Here is an 18,563-nt window from a genome sequence, read left to right on the forward strand (position 1 = left end):
GTGGGGGGGGTGTCCCTGCCCGCCCCCTCCTGCCCGTCCCGGGCGGTGCCGCTGGGCGGGGCTGTGAGGGTGTGGCCCGGTGCTCGCCGCTCATTGGGTGCTTCTCAGGGGCGTGGCCCGCGCGGGAGCCAGTGGGGCCGCAGGGCTGGGAAGGGGCGGGCGGTGAGGGGCGGAGGCGCTGCCGGCGCGGTGGCACACCCCCGGGGGGCGTGGCTCGCCTCCAGGGAGGCTGCGATTGGCGCGGTGCTCGGCCGTCTCCCCCCGGGGCGCGACATAATTGGCCTCGCTCGATAACAGGGGGGCGTGAGCCCGACGTCGGGGGGGGAGGGGGGAAAGAGGCCCGGGTCTCTGATTGGCTGCGGCGCAGGAGGGCGTGGCGCGGCAGCAGTGGGCCGTGCTCCATTGGCGAGGAGGCGGCGGTGGGCGGGGCGCGCGGCGCGGCGGGGCGCGGGTTGGCGGCGGCGGCGGGGGCGCGGCCGGCGGGTGCGCCATGGTGCGGCCGTGAGCGGAGCATGGGGCGGCGGCTCCTCCGGGCGCTCCTCTGCCTCCTTCTCCTGGCCGGCCGCGGGCTGCTGCGGGACGGCGGCGCCTCTGCTACCGCTATCGCCACCGCCGCGCACGGTGAGACCGGCGCCCCGGGCAGGGCGGCGCCCCGGGCAGCGCGGGGGCCGGGGGGCGCTTCCCCAGGAGCGGCGGGGCAGGGGGCTCCGCGGCCGGTGCTGTCACCGCTGCCGCGGATGCTGTCACGGCGCGCAGCGGCAGGCCTGGCTCCCGGCGGAGAGCGGGAGAGGGTAGCCCGGTACCGGCACGGCGGGTGCGTCACCGGCACCGGGGGCGCCTCTCTCCTGGGGCTGCTGGGCCGGCGGTGGGGCTGGGCCCGGGGCACCCCACTGGCTGGAGAGTTGCTGCCGCCCCCGGGGCCGGTTGGACGGGGCGGCAGCAGGGCGGTGCTCGCTCAGAGACCCTGCCCCGGGGCAAAGCCGCTGCCTGGGGCTGCCGGAGGGACGGGGAGACCGGGGCAGCGGCCCTGAGCGGCGGCTCCCTCCGGGACCCCGGTGCCCTTTGGCCGCCCTCCGCCGGTGAGCGCGGCCCGGCCCGGCCCGGGACGCAAGGGCGGGCTGATGTACCTGCTCTCCTCCAGCTCGGCCCGTGCGGCCCCTGCCCGGGGCTCTCGGGGAGTCGGGTGCCGCTGCCGGTAGCAGGGCTGCAGCCCCCCCGCACGGTACGGCCCCGGCGGCCGCTGACTCACTACCGGGCGCCCGGGGCTGCTGCGTACATCGTCCTCCGGCGGGCCCGGGGGCGCCGGGACGGGTCCGACCGCACCGCGGGGACGCCGCCGTCTCCGGGAGCAGGCGGGGACGGTGCCGGAGCGGCTGCGGCCGAGCCCCGTCCTGCCCGGGGGAGCCTCCCGGGGCCGGGGCCGCCGCCCCTCCCGGCGGAGGCGGCTGCGCCGCTTCAGCACCGCGGACAGCGCCCGCCCGGCCCCGCCGCCCCGGCCCGGCCCGGCCCCCGCGCTCCCGCCGCCCCCGGGGGTCGCCCCTCGGCAGCGGGGCCCTGTGCCCCGCACCGGCGTTGGCCCCCGCCCCGGGGGGAGCGGGCCCGGGGGTGCCTGGGTTTCGGGGACCCCCATCGCCACTTGCCCCCTTCCCCCGCGGCGGGCTCGGCGGGCCCCTCCCTCCCCTCCCCCCGGTTGTTTTCTCGTTCCTTCCTCGCCATCCGGGGCTGAGTCATCGCCTGCTGCCGTCTCGCTGCTGACGGTCTTGGACCGAGACGGGGGGGGGGGGGAGGAAGGGGGAAGCCGCCCCCTGCCCAAGTGCTGCCCCCCGAAGGGGGTGGAGAGACACCCCATTCCCCCGCTGCATGCGTGCTTTGGGGTCCCCCTCGCAGGGAGAGCGGGTCCCTGGTGTCGCAGGGTGCAGGGCTGTGTCCCTGCCTCGTAGTGCCACATGTGGGAGGGCAACCGACGTGGTCTTGCAGGTCTCTGCCCCCTCAGCCTTCCCTTGCTAACTGCCGGCACCCCAAAAAACTCTAGGCCTCCCCCTGCTCCCCAGAGCCAGGGGCAGGCTCTGTACACAGCCCCCATCTTGGCTTTGAGGAGGGGGGAAGGCTGGCACCGAGGCCCTGCCCTGTGCTACCAGGCTGTCCCGCCCCTACCACCATCACCCCATTGCACCCCCGTGGCACTTTCCTGGAGAGTGGGGGTCCCCAGGTAGCTGGTGATGAGCAAACCCCGTTGGAGCCCCCCTTGGAGGCTGTGCTGACTGGCCTGTCTGTCTGTCCCAGGCTGCCTGTTTGACCGGAGGCTGTGCTCCCCCCAGGAGGTGTGCGTGCAGGGTAAGTGGCTAAAAGGGGTGTGGGGACTCCTTCTTCCTTCCCAAGGGGGTGTGGAGGGTGCAGGGCTGCCTTGCAGGGGAACTTGGGGTGCAGTGTGGGGGGGCACGGCAGGAGAAAGGTGAGGCTATGCCTGGAGACCCTCACCCCGGGGTGCTCATCCATCCGGCCCTGCCGCCTCCCTCCTCTCTTGCAGATGGGCTGTTTGGGCAGTGCCAGGTGGGCTCCGTGCAGGACAGACCCTACTTCCAGGTCACCTCTCCCGTGCTCCAGCGCCTGCAGGATGTCTTGCGGCATCTCATGGCACAAGGTGAAGGGGGGAGCGTGGGGGGGTCACTGCGGCCCCGCAGGGAGGGGGTGTCACGCAGCATTGCCTGGTGGTACTAGGGCCGTCTGGGGTCCTGCTGGCCGCAGGGGCCAGGGTGAGCTGAGGAGGGGTCCAGGAGGAGTTGGAGGAGTGGTTCTAGGAGGACTGGGGACAAACCCAGGCCATGGGACATGGTCAGGACACCAGGGCGGCCTCCCGTGTGCTGTCCCATGGTCCCCAGGCCTCCTCCGTGTCTCACAGCCCCCTCCCGTGGCAGGGCTTTCGTGGCAGGACGGCATCACCCAGTATGTGATCTCGCAGGAGATGGAGCGCATCCCCCGCCTCCGCCCACCACCCGCGCTGGAGCCAGCGGCCAGGGACAGGTAGGGCAGCGCCAGCCTGTGAGCAGAGCCCGGCAGGGCAGCGAGGGCTTTGCCCCCCAAACGGGGTTTCGGGGGGACCTCCCCCATACCCAGGTGAGTCACCCCAGCGCTGTTTGCCTCTGAGGTTCCTGCCCCTCCGCGGCTCCCCCCGGCGAGCCCCGCTCCCCGCGGACCCCGGCCTGCCAGCGGCTCAGCATCTGGGGCAGCCCCCACCGCTGCTGCCCTCCCCCCTGGTGCAGCGGTACCTGGAGCACCTCCTGCTGCCCCCCCCGCCCCAGCTGGGCTACGAGGAGGCTCTGCTCAACCCCTACTCCTACCACAAGGTAAGAGATGGGGGTGAGTCCCCCGCTCCCAGGCAGAAAGGTAGAGATGGGCAGGGGGCTGCTGCACTCCCAGCACTCTCCTTCTGCTGGTGCTGGGGTGCCTCAGGCTTGGGGGTGCCCTGCCATGGGGTGGCAGGGGCCCTGTGGGGTTTGACCATGGTGGCTCTGTGTTTCGGTTGTAGTTCGGCTACCAGGACAGCACTCACCAGCTCCCCGGCGGCTCAGCCAGGCAGAGCCCCGAGACCACCTCGCTGCTGGGCCGGGTCCCCGCCCAGGCCCTTTTTGGGGCCGGCCCTGTGCCCTCCTACGGCGGGCAGCCGGGAACGGACGGGGGGCATCTCTTCCAGGACTTGGGCATGCTCTCCCTGCCCAGAGAGAAAGCCAGCCGCCCGGACCCTGCTGGCACCAGGCTCCAGCACAGCTTGCGGCTCCCCGGTGACTACAGGGACATGGAGGAGAGGGAGCAGCCAGTGCCCCTGGCTGCCCAGCCACCCCCCGCACAGACGGGTACTGTGTCCTTCAGCCAGGCACCAGCCCTCATCCCCATCCTGCCCGCACAGCCGCGTTCCTGTCCCTGGCCCGTGATCCCCGTGCGGATGCAGGGCATCCGACCTGATGCTGCGTCCTCTTGCAGACGCTGCCCTGAAGAGACTGGCCTCCCTCCTGGCCAGCTATGGCCTGGGGCTGCCGGAGCTGAGCCCCCAGCAGCTGAGCAGCCTCTCCACCCTCCTCCAGCTGCTCCAGAGCTCTGGTGAGCAGGGCGCAGGGACGGGGCGGGCAGGGACTGGCAGCAGTGGGTGCCAGCACTCCCTGTTTCGGGTTAGGGGATGTTGCCTCTCGGGGCGGGTGCTGCAGGACCTCTGTCTCTTTCCTTCCCAGGTGTTGCTGGCCCCGAAGTGCCCACAGGGAAACGGGTGGTTTTGCAGCAGGGTGGTGCTGGAGGAGGTGCCACGCTGCAGGTGGGATGAGGGGGGGAGGGGGGCATCCCCCCAGGGCTCTCCTTGGGGGTCCCAGCTCCTCCCTTTCCCTCCCTCCAGGTGTCGGAGGGGGACATGCAGCACGGAGAGGATCCAGTGCCCCGTTCCTCCACAGTGCCACCCCCCAAAATCCCAGCCAGCAGCTCTCCAGGGGATGGGCTGAGGAGCAGGGCAGCGTCCTCGCCAGCACCGCGGGCAGAGCCGCAGCGGGGACGCGGCGGGGACACGCTCAGCCCCGGGAAGCTGATTGCGGTGGAGAAGAAGAGCTACACGGAGGCGAAGGACGGTGGGGCACAGCGGGGCACCCGGCCACCGGATGAGTACGGCTACATCGTCACGGACCAGAAGTGAGAGCCGGGGGTCGGGCGAGGGGGGGTGTGTGTGTGGAGGGGCTGTATCTCCCCCGGCCAGCTGTCATAGCTTCCTGTGCTCAGCTGAGCCTCTTTGGGTGTCCAGTGGGGTCAGCTCCCCCATCCCCTTCCACCCACAGCCCTTATCCCACCCCAAAGCCTTCCTCTCAGCCCACGCCAAGGCTAGAGCTCACTGCTGCAGGACGAGAGACTGGGAGAGGCTCAGCCAAGTGTTTGCACAACTGCCTCCGTGCACACTCGTGTGCAAGGGGGTGTCAGCTCACCTCCATCACCACACGTCCCCGTGCTCTGCCTTACCTCCTGCCCCTGCCCACCCTGACAGCCCTCACTCCATGCCTGCCCTCCCCTGGCTGTGGGGACCGTGGGATCTCCCCTTGCTCCCACCACCCGCTCCTCACCCTGCCGCTGTCCCCGCAGGCCCCTGGGGCTGGCCGCTGGCGTGCGGCTGCTGGAGCTCCTTGCCAAGCGCCTCCACCTCTCCACAGCCAGCTTCATCAACATCAGGTGAGGGGAGCTGGGCCGTGGGGTGCTGCTGTCGCAGCCCTGGCTGTGCACAGCTGCCCCGAGCCAGGGGCCAGGAGGAACCGGGCTGTGGTGGGGATGGGGAGGGGGTCTGTGCTCCCCAGTCTCATGCTGTGTCCCCCCTTCCCCGGCAGCGTCGTGGGCCCTGCGCTCACCTTCCGCATCCGGCAGAACCCCCAGAACCTCTCACTGGCGGACGTGGCCAGCCAGGCTGGTGAGTTGGGCAGGGATCCCCGTGGTCCTGCCCCTCTTTCCTCCCCCAATTGTGGGGTGCCCCTTCTCAGGGGCCGGGAAGAGGGGGCTCCCGCCATACGTCCCAGTGCCGTTGGCTGAACTGGGGAGCTGGCGTGGGGTGGGCAGCTGTCAGGGATATCCCTTGGCTCTGTCTCTGGGGGGGGGTCTCTTGGGTCGAGGAGCAGCACCCCTCTAACCAGCTCTTCTCCATCCACAGAGCAAGTGGAGGCAGAGCTGGAGGCAGAGCTGGGCCTGAAGATCGTGCAAACAGGAGTGGGAGAGGTAGGAGCAAGGCATGCCCATCCCTCGGGGCTGGGGCGGCCGGGGACAGGGCAGTGGGGGTGCTGCCACCGGGTACAAGCTGGGAAGCACTGTGCCCCAGCCCTGGGGTGCAGGGGTCTTCGTGAGCAAGCCATCTCCCTGGGTCTGTGGGGCAGCTGGGGAGCAGAGGGCTCTGGGCAGCGTTCGGTATACTGTGTTGGAGACAGACAGGTTATCTGGGATGGGCCGGAGCGGGACCACTCCAGTGACCCCCTTCCACCCGGCAGCGAGATGCTGCCCAGCCGCCTGCACTCCCAGGGCACTCCGATCTTTCTAAAACAAAAGCTCTGCAAGGTTTGAAGGCAATTTGGGAGGGTGTCCTGGGGGCTTTCCCCCCCTCAATCCAAGACCAGGAGGCTGCAGGCTGCACCCTGCAGGACTCATCCTCACCCTTGCCTCCCTCCAGCCTAGGCACCCCATCCTGGCTGTGGCTTGGGTACCCCGGCTGTGCCCAGAGCACCCCAGAGACCATAGCTAGGCAGGCAAAATGCCATCGTGCCCCCAGGGGATGGCAAAGCAGCTGAAGGCAGGGATGGAGCAGGAGCCATCATCTGCTTGGAAAGGGGCTCCCCCTCCTGGGATCCCCAGGAACCGTCTCCTGGGGGGTGGAGCGGGGGCTGGAGATGGGGGACCGAGCCTGGCTCCTGTGTCTGCAGCCTGGGGAGGGGAAGCGGTGCAGCACATCCCCAAGCCGGGGTCTGTTTCCCACCCTCCTGCTCTGTGGTAGTAGCTGTGGGCAGGGAGGAAGGAAGGGGGGACCTTGGAGGAGGCAGCCATGGAGAAGGGGTGGCCTGGCCACCGAGGCAACCTGTCTCCATCAGCAACATGTGGAGTGTCTCTATGGCAATGCCTTTTGATGTGGCAAGTGGCAGGAGCTGGGAGAGATGGCAGAGATGACGGAGCTGGAGCTTGGGGGAGGTTGAAGGAGCTTTGCAAGCCCTCTTCTGCATGGACCTCCCCGGTCCAGACCAGCTTGTGCTTTTCCTTCATCCCCACCCCGGGCTCTGAACTCAGAGACTGGTGCAAGATTTGGGGAAAGAGGGATGTAGAGAGGCAGAGGGACAGCAAGGCCAGGGTAGGCCTTGAGAGGGCAGTCCCTTCTGTCCCCCCAGCCCTGCTGAGGTCTCCAGACCTTCTGACACCTCCAGGGGCTTTGGTGCCCTGGGGAACTGGGAGGTGCTGGCCCTGGTGGGTACCCCTGGCTGCAGGGCTGGCTGGGCCCTGGCGGCAGTCAGACTGGTCCCCAGGCACTGGGGCTAGCGAGGCTGGGGGTCAGGCAGCAGTGGGGACCCCTGGGGTGGGGGCATCCCCAGGCGATGATGGTGATGACGTAGGTGATGATGACGCAGTGTTCCCTCGGTAACCTCATCAGGCTCGTGGCCAATGGGAGGCCGTGGCAGTGAGGTAATGCTGGGCTCTGGCGCCTCATTGGGCATAGGGTATTTGGTGGCGGTGATGCCCCAGCATCCCTGTGCTGCCCTAGGACCTGGCTGGCAGGGGAGCAGCATCCTGATCACCAGCGGCTCTAGGACAAGGCCCTGGGACTGGCATGGATTTGGCTGTCCCCCCCAGCCACAGGGAAGGAGCCCTGGAGACGCTGCCTGCAAGGTGGCAGGGGCTGCTCTGTGTCCCAGCTGAGGAGAGCGATGGGGAGGACCTGTCCCCCAGCCACCGCAACTGGGAAAGCACCAGCCCTCTGGCAGTGCCGGCACATCCCCCCGTGTCCTGCCGTGGAGCAGTGGCCACAGGGGAGAGCCAAGCCCCATTTGGGGAAGTCCTCTGGGAGCAGCAATTGCTGCCCCGGACCCAACGCTGCAATGGCCCATCCTTTGCCTTTAACCCCTTGGGGCGAATCCAGCCCTCGCTGACCTCCAGCTGGGCAGGAGCTCATTGAACCCAAGCTCCGTGGGGCTACTGCCTGCCCTGGAGGGGGGCAGCCCGGGCTGGGGCTGCACTGGGAAGCAGCCCTGGGTGCTGGGAGCAGGGGAGCAGCAGGTCGCTGCTGCCTGGGCTTGGCCAGACTCTGCCCCCTCCTGCAGCCCCAGGGACACGACTGTGAGCAACGCCCCATGCGACGCACAGGTGGGTGCACCGTGCCTCACCCCAGTGACACCCAGCACCCCAATGACACCAGCTCTGCCCCAGCCGAGGGTGCTGGGAGAATCGGTGCAGCACCGAGTGCCCTTGCTCTGTTTTAGTCCCCAACAACCCCAAATGTGGTGCAGAATGGGGTCTCTGCCCCCCCCCAGCCCCATGCAGATGCCCCCCACTAACCCTTGCACGGCTCTGCCCCCAGCGGAACGAGGCTGCTGCCTACTCGCGCCCATCCCGCTTCGGGGATGGTTTCCACTCGGTGCTCCTGACCTTCATCACGCTGGCCTGCGTGGCGGGCATCGCCATCGCAGCCGCCGCAGTCTTCTGCCTCCGGCGCCATGCCAAGCAGCGGGAGAAGGAGCGCCTGGCCGCCCTGGGGCCCGAGGGTGCTGCCGACACCACCTTTGAGTACCAGGTACCCCCACGGGATGCGGGACCCTGCAGGATGCGGCACCGCTGTGTCAGCATCGCTCGGGGTGCACGGGGCTGCCCTACGGCAGCGCTGTGGCTGAGGGACAGGGCTCTTGCTGGGGTCCCCCAGGAGCTGTGCCGCCAGCACATGGCTGCCAAGTCTCTCTTTGGCCGCGCCGAGGCACCGGCGGAGACCTCGCGGGTCAGCAGCGTCTCGTCCCAGTTCAGCGATGCCCCGCAGCCCAGCCCCAGCTCCCACAGCAGCACGCCCTCCTGGTGCGAGGAGCCCGTCCAGTCCAACATGGACATCTCCACTGGACACATGATACTGGTGAGCCAGCCTGGCGGGGTGGCAGCCCCCCTCCCGGGCCCCCTGTCTACCCCCCTGCTGCCGGGCTGACCCCTGTCCCTCTGCCCCAGGCCTATATGGAGGACCACCTCCGCAACCGGGACCGGCTGGCCAAGGAGTGGCAGGCTCTCTGTGCCTACCAGGCTGAGCCCAGCGTCTGCTCCATTGCCCAGAGCGAAGCCAACCTGAAGAAGAACCGCAACCCCGACTACGTGCCCTGTGAGCATCCCAGCCGCCCTGCCCTAGGGACCGGCTCCCAGGACCGTGGCAGGATGGGCACAGGGATGCTTGGGGCCACGGCAGGCTGCAGCGTGGGCTTGCCCCCAGCTCCCCTGGGCACTCGCCACATCCCCTGGCCTCTGTTTCCGCAGATGATCACGTGCGGATCAAGCTGAAAGCCGAGAGCAACCCGTCCCGCAGCGACTTCATCAACGCCAGTCCGATTGTGAGTGATCACCGGGGGCTCCTGCCCTGCCACCCCGCTCTGTGATGTGCTCAGCCCCGGCGAGGCTCTCGCTCTGGGATGGAGCTGGATGGAGCTCACATCCCTGTGGGCTATGGATGTGAGCAATGTGCCTGCCCCGTTGCTCAGACGTGGTTAAAAGTCATTTCCCTCCTGGCTGCGGCACCTGAAGCTGCCTCCCCAGCCCTCCCATCGCCCCTGGAGTATCCCCCTGCTCCTCCCAGTGTCACCATCCCTGGCCGAAGAGCGTGCAGTCTGACACCTCCTTTCCCGCTCCAGATCGAGCACGACCCACGGATGCCAGCGTACATTGCCACGCAGGGGCCGCTGTCCCACACTATCGCTGACTTCTGGCAGGTGGGTGTCACCCGGCTGTGCCAGCCCATTGGGGTCCCTCTGGGTGCTGCCCACCAGATGGGTCACAGCAGCTCGGCCACCCTCCTGCCTGGGCTGTCACCCAGCGGTGACACCCCCCCATGCCTTGCCCGCAGATGGTGTGGGAGCATGGCTGCACGGTCATCGTCATGCTGAGCCCACTGGCCGAGGACAGTGTCAAGCAGTGTGACCGCTACTGGCCGGATGAAGGCTCCTCTCTCTACCACATCTACGAGGCAAGTGTGGCTGGTAGCCTGGGGCAAGGAACATCCTCCAGCCCCTGTCCCCCCAAGGGCAGCCCTCCTGCCCGGCACTGATGCCCACCGGCTGCCTCTCTCGGGCAGGTGAACCTGGTGTCGGAGCACATCTGGTGCGAGGATTTCCTGGTGCGCAGCTTCTACCTGAAGAACGTGCAGTCGCAGGAGACCCGCACCCTGACACAGTTCCACTTCCTCAGCTGGCCGGCCGAGGGCATCCCTGCCACCACCCGGCCCCTCCTCGACTTCCGCAGGTGAGCGCCCACCCAGCGCCATGCCAGCCCCCGGGGAGCCGGCGGTGGTCCCGACCGCAGGGGACTGATGGGCGAGGACATCGCTGCTGGTGTGATGAGGGTCATGGCCATGGCATGGACTGGCTGGGGGGGACAAGGGGCTGCTGTGCATGGGGAGGAGCAGAAGAATCAGGTTCTGGCCAGCTTGGGATGAGGCTCAGCAGAGCTTGGTGGGCAAGAAACCTCCAGCTGAGGTTGCCAGGGCTCCCCAGCCTTCATGGAGAAGGTGGGAAAGTGCTCTTCCCCGGAGCTGGCATGGGGGACAGCACTGCCTGGCACCCTCCCCAGCCATGGGGGAGAAGAAACCCCCGGAGCCAGCCTTGAATAGCTGTGACCCATTGCTCCCTATGCCCTACGGCCAGCAGTGGGTCCCCAGCCAGCCCCCGGAGAGGGCTGTGGGGCTGGGACTGCTCCCGGGAGGTTTGCAGGCAGCACCTGCTGGGGTCTCGGGGTCCCTGGGTGGTGGTAGGCTCCTGCCAGGGGCTGGCCGGTCACTGTCCCCAGGCCGTGTGGGGCCAGGGACCCTGCTTAGGGCAGCGGGGGATCCCCAAGCACATCGCCCTCCTCTCTGCCCCGCTCACGCTCTCTCTGTCTCTCTGTCTGTCTCTGTCTCTCTCTCGCAGCTGCCGGCGTCATTTTTGTGATTTGCAGCTAGTAATCTGGCTCCAGTTGCATAGTCACAAAAGTGATCGTTGGCAGCCGTGCCTGCTGCATGGAGCATGTCGGGAGCCCTGCCGGCGCCTGGCCCCCAGCTTCGTGCCCCACCGGACCAGAGCTGCTCCCCTGGGGGTCCTGCCACTGCTCCCCTCCTCGGGCTGGGCACCCAAGAAGCTGGGCTCCTCTCCCTGCCCCGGCCCCTTTCCACCCATGGTCCCTATCCCATGCCCAGCACCACGGGGGAGGCAGGAGGAGCCATGTGCTGGACCCCCAGGGCCACATCATGGGGTGCCTGCTGCCCCCCCGGCTCGGCACAGCGAGGGGCACCTAGCGCAGCCTCGTCCCTGGCATGGCGGGGCACTGACCTGCTCCCTCTATGTCCTTGCAGGAAGGTGAACAAGTGCTACCGGGGTCGCTCCTGCCCTATTATCGTTCACTGCAGGTACTGCTGGGGATGGAGGGGGGGGGTATGGGCTGGGGGGTGGCTGCAAGGCTGGGACTTGCTGGCCAGCACCAGTTCCTGGAGCCTGTCCCCCTGGTCCAAGCATCTGCGTCTTGCAGTGATGGTGCAGGCAGGACCGGGACGTACATCCTCGTCGACATGGTCCTGAACCGAATGGCCAAAGGTAGGTGCAGGGCTGCACCGCTTCTGCCCTGTCTGGGGGGTGCGGGGCCGTGTGCTCGGCCCGTGGACCCCCCTCCTAGCACCCTTCTCCCCCTCTGCCCCAGGGGTGAAGGAGATAGACATAGCTGCTACGCTGGAGCACATCCGAGACCAGCGGCCCGGCATGGTGCAGACCAAGGTACTCCCTGAACTGGGGATCCCCTCCCTCCCTGAGCAGGCACAGCCCTGGGACGGGGCTGGCAGGGCCCCTCACGCCCCCCTCCTCTGCTCCCCCAGGACCAGTTTGAGTTTGCACTGACGGCCGTGGCTGAGGAAGTAAACGCCATCCTGAAGGCGCTGCCGCAGTGATGGCAAGGAGCCCTCCCCTCTCGTCTTCCCCCATGCCCCCCTGGCTTCGTGCGCTCTCCTCGCCCTGCCCGTGGGGCTGCTCTCCCTGTAAAATGCTGTCTGTGCTGCTGGCTCTATTTCTGCCCCCCGGTCCCCCCTGCCCCCCTCTCCAGGGACACTGGGCTCAGCCCCTCTGTGTGTAGGGCACGGAACCCCATTGCACCCACTGCTACCGCAGAGGGGGGCCTGGGCTCGTGTCCCCTATCCCCTGCAGAAGAGGTGACCAGGCGATGGTGCTGGGAGTTGGCTGTGGGGTCCCCCCAGCCGCTCTCCTGCACCCCAGCCTGGTGGTTCCTGTGCCAGCTCCCTCCCTGTACCCATGCGGGGGGCAGGAGTGGGCAGGGGTCCCCTACGGCTGGGGGGAGCACTGGGTGCAGGGGGGCCTGGCCCAGCCCCAGGTCCCCTCCATGTGCTCCCCACCTTGTCACTCGAGCAGAAGAGAAATTTCTAGAGAAATATAATTTTGTATCTTGATGTGAATAAAGTTCTCGTGTCGCATTCGTGCAGCTGCAGCCAGGCCTCTGACTGTGTGTGTATGGGGGGGCACAGGGAGTCCTGTTTTCCCACCCCCGCCCCAGGAGCACAGCCTGTGCCCCACAACCACCAGACAAGGGCAGCTGGGCCCGGGCCCCCCCTTGCCTGCAGCCCCCAGCCTAGAGACACCCCGCAGGCAGCAGCTACTGCAAACAGGTTTATTGACGGCTGTCAGCAGAAGGGGGTCAGGGAGGGGGGGCTGCAGCGAGGAGGGGGGCAGAGCCCAGCCCCGCTGGCTGAGCCCAGCCATGCTGCCCCTCACTGCTTGCCGCCAGCACCCCCCAGCAGCCTAATCTACAGCAACCCCCCGCCAGCCCCCTCCCCTCCAGCCCCCCATCACCACCCTCCCCACCACCTCATGGGGCCCAGGGCCTCTCCCCCCAGCCCCAGGTATTGCTCTGCCATAAGCCCTGTCGTGCCCCCCCGCCACGTCCCACGGAGCCAGAGGGTGCTGGGGGGGAGGGGGTGGCCGTGCAGGGACAAAGCGGAGTCCTGGCTGGGAGAGCCTCCGTGGGCGAGCAGGCGTGCGCGGTCCCCGGGCGCAGCAGCCTCAGAACACACCTGGGGAGACAAGCAGAGGGGGGAACACAACAGCACCCGTGAAACCCTCCTTGGCCCAGGGCTGGGGAGCGAGGGAGGGAGGCAGGAAGGTCCCCGGAGGAGGAGGAGGAGGACAGCCAAGGCAGGACCACAGGCAATGGCGAGGGTGGGAACACCTGTGAGCATCACCGAGGGTCACTGCTGCTGTGGGAAGCAGGGAGGGACAGTGCCCTGCAGGCTATGCAAGGCATAGAGAAGGGGGTGACCAGGCAGGGTCTGCAATGCGGGGAACAGGAGGAGGAGGTACAGGCAGGAGCGACAGCATCCAGAGGGGAGAGACAGACACAAGGCACCAAGCAGAGCCCACGTGCGCACCCCTCCTTGCAAGGAGGGAGAGCCCGACCCAGGAGTCCCCAGCCCAGGCAGGGGCAGGCAGCAGCCAGGGAGGCACCGGCTGGAGCCCCTGCCCGTCTGCAGGGCAGGCAGGGAGAGAGGAGCAGGCAGAGCCGGGGCATGCCTGCCCGCGGGCACCCTGCGCTTCCCGGAGCCAGGGCAGCAGGGGCTGCCCCTCTTCCTGGGACCCCACCAGGGGCCCATCTTCAAGCCACGACCCCCAACTCTGGCAGCCCCCCCCACCCAGGCGTGCCACCAGCCACCCACCCACCTGAGCGGCAGCAAGGAGGCAAGGTAGGAAAGACTCCCCCTCCCTTGCTGGGGGAGGCAGGAGCCAAGCCCCAGGCAGTGAGCCCCCACCTCCCCTTTCCTCTCCCTGCCCCACGGGGGGGCACACCCCCAGCCCCAGGCTCAGAGCAGGGGGCAGTGCCACTGCTTTGCTTTGGGGGCAGGTTCGTGCCCCGCTGCAGCAGGGCTGCCAGCCCCTGGAGGCTCCCGCTCCGGCCCCCCCCGGGGACCGCGGGCTCTGCGGGCGGAGGACGGGGTGCCAGGGCTGCCCCCCGGTGCCGGCAGGGCACCGGGGCCGTGCCCACCTGCTTGGTGGTGCCCCGTGGCCTCCATCTCGGAGAGGCTGTAGGCCATGGCCAGCTGCAAGTCCTCATCCTCATCCTCGCTATCCGTGTAGAGGCAGACGGGCGAGGAGCTCGGGGGCCGGTGCGGGGCAGGCGGTGGGGGCGAGGGGGGCCGCGGGCTGGGGAAGGCTTGCTGCTCCCGCCGGCTCAGCTCCAGCCCCAGCGCCATGTCGTCAGGGACTCCTGTGGGGACAGGGACAGGGGCAGGGGCAGGGGACGGGGATCGTGTCCGCTCCAGCTCCCCAGAGCTGGCACAGGGCCCCAGCAACTCCTGCCCACCCCACCAATCCTCCACAGCAGAGCCCCAAACCAGGGCCGACCAGGGCTCAGCCCAAAACCAAGCCTGGATGCAGCACCCCCCCCAGCCACCCCAAAGGAGCAGAGGGGTCCCCAAAGGGAAAGGGTGCTGGGAGGTGGCACCGCCAGACCCCAACAAGTCGGTCCGCGGTGCTGCTTCTCACCATCGATGTGGATCGACTTCAGCTCCCCGTCCTCCTCCACTTCCACCCGCTCCCGCCCGTTCTCAATAATCCTGCAGACAGACAGACAGACAGATGGACGGTCAAGGGCCAGGCGGCCAGAGCATCGCAGCGGCAAGCTGCGATGTCCAAAGGCCCGCCGATGAGGGGGGTCCGCGGGGGCAAAGTGGGCCGGCACTGCCCTCACCGCTTGGTGGTGATGCGCCTGCCGTTAACGAAGGTGGTGGAGGTGGAGACAGAGCGGAAGCCCAGCCCTGCATCAGCGCCAGAGCCGAAGGACGAGGCAAAGAAATCTGGAGAAGGGAGCGACAAGGTCAGTGCCAGGGTTGGGGGCACGAGGAAGGCAGGGGACAGACCCTGCGCAGGGAGACACGGTGTCCCGGGGTCCCCTGCCAGGTAGGGGCTGCCAGCGTCTCCTACCTGAGGATCCTGGGAAGGGGGAAAAGAAGTGGCCTCCCCCATGGTGCCGTGGACCAGGTCCTCGCAGCTCAGAGAAGGGCAGCATCTCATCTGGAAGGCAAGGAACCCCCCGTCTGCATCACCCCCACAGCTCGGTGAGCCAGACGCAGAGCACTGCCATGGGGATTCCCCCCCGGGGCTGGCCGCACACCCTGTCCCCAAGCCCAGCTGCTGCCCTGGGGACAGAGAGGTGTCCCAGAGCCAGCCCCCGGCCCCCCCCGCCCCACACACACCAAAGAAGTCAGCGAAGGGGTCTCGCCCGCCAAAGAACTCCCGGAAGACATCGTGAGCGCTGCGGAAGGTGAAGGTGAATTCGGGGGCTCCGGCATCGGCCCTGGAGCCTCCCGGTCCTGCTGGAGGGAAGAGGCTCAGAGTTAAGTGGAGCCCCAGGTGGGAAGCCCCTGAAGGGCAGCGAGCCCCAGGGGGCACAGACCCACATGGGGTCTTCAGATGGGGCTGTATCCAGAGCTGCACTAACCCCCCGCGGCCCCGCTTGCCCACTCACCCGCCCCCATGAGTCCGTCCTTGCCGTAACGGTCGTAGACATCGCGCTTCTGCTCTGGAAGGAGAAGAGAGGGGGCTGCAGGGAAGCCGCTGCCAGGCATGGGGCCGGGAGCGGCGGCACAGGCAGGAGCACTGATGCTTCCCCCTGGCCAAGGGAGGTGCAGAACAGCAAGAGGAGGAGGGCAGCACGAGCCCCCACCGCACCAGCACTGCTCCCAAACCCAAGCTGGGGCATCAGGCGAGGATGCGCAAGCCTCAGCCCCACTGGGGAGACCTCATCCTGGAGGCGAGCACCCCAGCATCTCTTCCAAGAGCCATTTTGGGGGATGCGTGGAGAGATAACCAAACCCCACGAGCCGGGCGGTAAAGCTGGAGGGACCTACTGCCTCCTGGGGATGTCCAGGGATGCCACCCAGTTGACCCCAGCAGCAGGACACCCCAGGGGGAGCAGCCCCAAGGGCTTGGGAGGACACAAAACAGCACCATGGCCTCTTACTGTCTGACAGCACTTCGTATGCCTCAGCGATCTCCTTGAACCTCTGCTCGGCATACTCCTTGTTGTCTGGGTTTTTATCCGGGTGCCATTTCAGCGCAGCTTTCCTGTACCTGCACAGACGGGCAGCGATGGGGCACGCAGCAGCCCTTGGGCGGCAGGGGCTCCCGCGCCAGCAACCCCCCTCTGAGCACATGCCTCCGACCCCGCGGGCAGGGGCACCCCGAGCCCGCTTCACCCAGCACCCTACAGCCTCAGGCATCAAACGGGAGGTTCCTGGACTGGTTCAACTCCCAAGCAAATATTTGCGGCATGACCCCAGCCTGGACCTGCCCCAGCTGCCCTCGGCAGCAGCTCCGGACAATGCTCACAGGTTTGCTCCGGAGCCTTCCGGGGCTCCGTTGTGGACGTGCACGGACCAGGGGACACTGGGGGGCTCCTGGGGCCAGGCGAGCACCAGCAGCCCCTTCCTCCCACCCGCAGCTAGCTAGGGTTAACCCAGGCTGCCCAGCTTCTCTCACCCACTCTTAGGAACCTCCATCCCCCAGGCAAGCCGCCGCTCCACACCTATTCCCCCCGGGCGATGCCTCACCTCAGCAGGAGCAGCAAGGCCTCGGCAGGGTGCCAGGCAGGAGCTGCAGGAGGCTCTGCCGGCCCCCGGGGCTCCCCTGCAGTGCCTGGGGCGCAGCGCCGGACCTGCCAACGGGCCCGGTCCCCGCACCTGGGGACACGCTGCTCCTCTCCCCGTGAGCTCCAGCCCCCTGACCCTGACGCCAGCAGAGCCCCTGTGCCCCAGCCCTCGGCCATCCCCGCACCCTCTGGCAGAGAGAGGGGACGCCTCCAAACCCCAGCGGGACCCACCTCCCGCCTCCATCCCCAGCCCCGGGCTGAGAGCCGGGACAAAGGGACCAAACCCCACCAAGAGATGCCTTTGTGCGGCAGTGAAGCCCGGCCCCGCTCTGGCCTCCGCACAAAGGAAACAAAGGCTGGATTGTCACCTCCGGAGCTGGGCCCTGTCCCCACCGGCCCCGCGGGGAGCCCCCGCCTCGCTGGCGCCGGGTAGGGGGGGCGGGGGGGGGGTGGCTGGGGCTGCTCTGCCCGGTGGGCACTTACGCCTTCTTGATGTCCTCGGCGGTGGCATTGCGGCTCACCCCCAGCGCTTCGTAGTAGTCCACCATGACGTGTGGCTGTCCCGCGGGGTCACTGCGGGGGGGGAAAGGCAACGTCAGGGGGTCCACAGGCGCAGCCCGGCAGCGCCGGGTGCGGGAGCAAGGGCGGGCTGCCCTGCCCTCCCCAGGCGCCCCGGCCCCCCCACAGGTCCCCCCGAGAGCAGCTCGGTAGCAACCCCACACACGGCTCCCCAGCACCCTGCCTGCGCCTCGGCCACACGGATGCGCGCACAGCCCCGGCCGGGCCCCCTTGCTGCTGCCGCGCCGCCGTCCCACCCGCATCACCCCGACTTGCCCAAGCAAGGGGACAGGGACCCTCGCTGCGGGCCCCGCTGGTCTGCCCCGCTCCCCGCCAGCTGCCCCAGCTCCCCTCCCGCCCCCCCCGGAGGGCTCTGTCCGGAGGCGGGGGGGAGGCAGCGGGAGCAGCCCGCTAAGGTGCTTAGCGCCTGGAGCGGATTAAGGGCTCAGCGGGGACCCTCCCCGTCCCCGGGCACGCCGGGGCACTTCGACCGGCCGACCCGCTCCGGATCGGGGACGGGAGCGGGATGCCGCCGCTCCAACCCCCCCCGACCCCGGGGAGCCGACCCCCCGGTACTCGCCCCCCGCCCGCGCTGCCCGGGCGCATCAGCTGACGGGGAGGGCGGCGCTGGCACCGGCACCGGCACCAGTCCGGCACTGGGAGCGCGGCGGGGCGGTGCCGCCGGGGACCGCCCCCCCCGGCCCGGCTGTAAACACGGCGTTCCCGGGGCTGCCCGGCCCGGCGCCGCTGCTGGAAGTTTCCGCCTCCCCCCCCCCCCCCCCCGCCGCTACCGGCGGGCAGCCCTGGGCTGCGGTCAGCGAATCTAGGCCACCGGGAGGGGCGGGGGCGGCAGCACGGGAAGGGACCGCACCGGACCGGCCCCGCTTCCCCGGTGCGCCACCCTCCCCCGCTGCCCCCGCTCCCCGGTGCCCCCTTGCGCCCCGCTCCCCCCGCACGTCCCCGCCGCCCCGATCCGACGCCCACCTGAGTGCCGCAGCCGAGCCCTCCCCGCCCGCCCCGGGCCGCCCGCGGCCGGTGTCGCGCGTCCCCCCCGCCCGGGCCGCCGCGGGGCCTGGAGGCGGGCTCCGCTGGCCGAGGAGCGGCGGCTGCAGCCAACCGCGGCGCCGCCGCCTCGTGACGTCACGCGCTCGCCTTTCAGGCGTGTGAGGTCATAAGGAGGCGTGCGTGAGCGCAGAGCGGGGTTCTGTTGCCGCCCGGCCCCCTTCCCAGTCCCCGTAGCGCGGGAGGGGCCTGGCCGGGGGCTCCGGTCCCTCGCACCCCGCCACCCCCCAGCCCTGCCGTGCGCTGGCCGGGCCTCCCCCGGGCAAGCCTCCCGGGGGGAGCGGGGCCGGATTGCGTGGGACCCTCCCGGGCGCTGCGAGAAAAGCAGGCGGCGGTGGGAGTGCCCGGCAGGGTCTGCCTGCCTCTGGCTGCGCCCCGGGACCCGGCGCTCCGCCCCGGCTCTCCCCGGGGGCTGCGTGTGCGCCCGGCGGCAGCCCCGGCAAGGGGGGGGGGCACTGACCTCGCTCGCCAGCCCCAGTGGTGCACACCGGCGCACGGCCACCGCCCCGGGGCAGCCCCCGGACTCCGCTTGCCCCGGCCTCCTGCCGAGTCAGCTGCCCGGCCGGTCCCCGCCGGAAACGCCAGCGGGAGGGGACGGC

General features: G+C 69.4%; 2 protein-coding genes across 5 annotated transcripts; one reads left to right on the forward strand and one right to left on the reverse strand.

Moving 5' to 3' along the window:
* Positions 1-467: 467 nt before the first annotated feature.
* On the forward strand, positions 468-12,179 carry PTPRN (protein tyrosine phosphatase receptor type N). The gene is made up of 23 exons (XM_075511678.1): positions 468-621; positions 2,284-2,334; positions 2,528-2,641; positions 2,916-3,021; positions 3,146-3,344; positions 3,527-3,851; positions 3,979-4,095; positions 4,224-4,303; positions 4,382-4,668; positions 5,110-5,196; positions 5,349-5,428; positions 5,666-5,730; positions 8,066-8,278; positions 8,405-8,605; positions 8,695-8,842; positions 8,995-9,068; positions 9,366-9,443; positions 9,578-9,697; positions 9,806-9,972; positions 11,057-11,110; positions 11,230-11,294; positions 11,398-11,471; positions 11,570-12,179. Exons 1-23 carry the CDS (start codon positions 513-515, stop codon positions 11,639-11,641), a joined length of 2,886 nt encoding a protein of 961 aa, XP_075367793.1. The 5' UTR covers positions 468-512; the 3' UTR covers positions 11,642-12,179.
* Positions 12,180-12,183: 4 nt separating this feature from the next.
* DNAJB2 (DnaJ heat shock protein family (Hsp40) member B2) lies at positions 12,184-18,561 on the reverse strand. Of its 4 annotated transcripts, XM_075511682.1 has the most exons (10): positions 17,887-18,045; positions 16,828-16,917; positions 15,718-15,827; positions 15,223-15,276; positions 14,951-15,070; positions 14,679-14,768; positions 14,446-14,551; positions 14,241-14,311; positions 13,741-13,962; positions 12,184-12,775 (listed from the first exon to the last, which is right to left on the reverse strand). In XM_075511682.1, exons 2-10 carry the CDS (start codon positions 16,890-16,892, stop codon positions 12,765-12,767), a joined length of 849 nt encoding a protein of 282 aa, XP_075367797.1. In that variant the 5' UTR covers positions 16,893-16,917; positions 17,887-18,045; the 3' UTR covers positions 12,184-12,764. The 4 variants fall into 4 exon arrangements, with proteins under 4 accessions (XP_075367797.1, XP_075367796.1, XP_075367795.1 ...); XM_075511681.1 differs by lacking the exon at positions 12,184-12,775 and having other exon boundaries at positions 13,442-13,962; positions 14,951-15,067; XM_075511680.1 differs by lacking the exons at positions 12,184-12,775; positions 17,887-18,045 and adding an exon at positions 18,425-18,561 and having other exon boundaries at positions 13,443-13,962.
* Positions 18,562-18,563: the final 2 nt, after the last annotated feature.

The sequence above is a fragment of the Mycteria americana genome, chromosome 9, assembly GCF_035582795.1.
Source record: "Mycteria americana isolate JAX WOST 10 ecotype Jacksonville Zoo and Gardens chromosome 9, USCA_MyAme_1.0, whole genome shotgun sequence".
NCBI classification, from domain to species: Eukaryota; Metazoa; Chordata; class Aves; order Ciconiiformes; family Ciconiidae; genus Mycteria; species Mycteria americana.

Coding starts and splice junctions, on each gene's coding strand:
- PTPRN (XM_075511678.1), top strand. CDS start 513: ATGGGGCGGCGGCTCCTCCGGGCGCTCCTCTGCCTCCTTCTCCTGGCC. Junction 4,096..4,223: donor CCAGCTGCTCCAGAGCTCTG/GTGAGCAGGGCG, acceptor TTTCCTTCCCAG/GTGTTGCTGGCCCCGAAGTG. Junction 8,843..8,994: donor CAACCCCGACTACGTGCCCT/GTGAGCATCCCA, acceptor CTGTTTCCGCAG/ATGATCACGTGCGGATCAAG.
- DNAJB2 (XM_075511680.1), bottom strand. CDS start 16,892: ATGGTGGACTACTACGAAGCGCTGGGGGTGAGCCGCAATGCCACCGCC. Junction 14,552..14,678: donor CCCCTTCCCAGGATCCTCAG/GTAGGAGACGCT, acceptor TCCCTTCTCCAG/ATTTCTTTGCCTCGTCCTTC. Junction 13,963..14,240: donor GAAGTCGATCCACATCGATG/GTGAGAAGCAGC, acceptor CTGTCCCCACAG/GAGTCCCTGACGACATGGCG.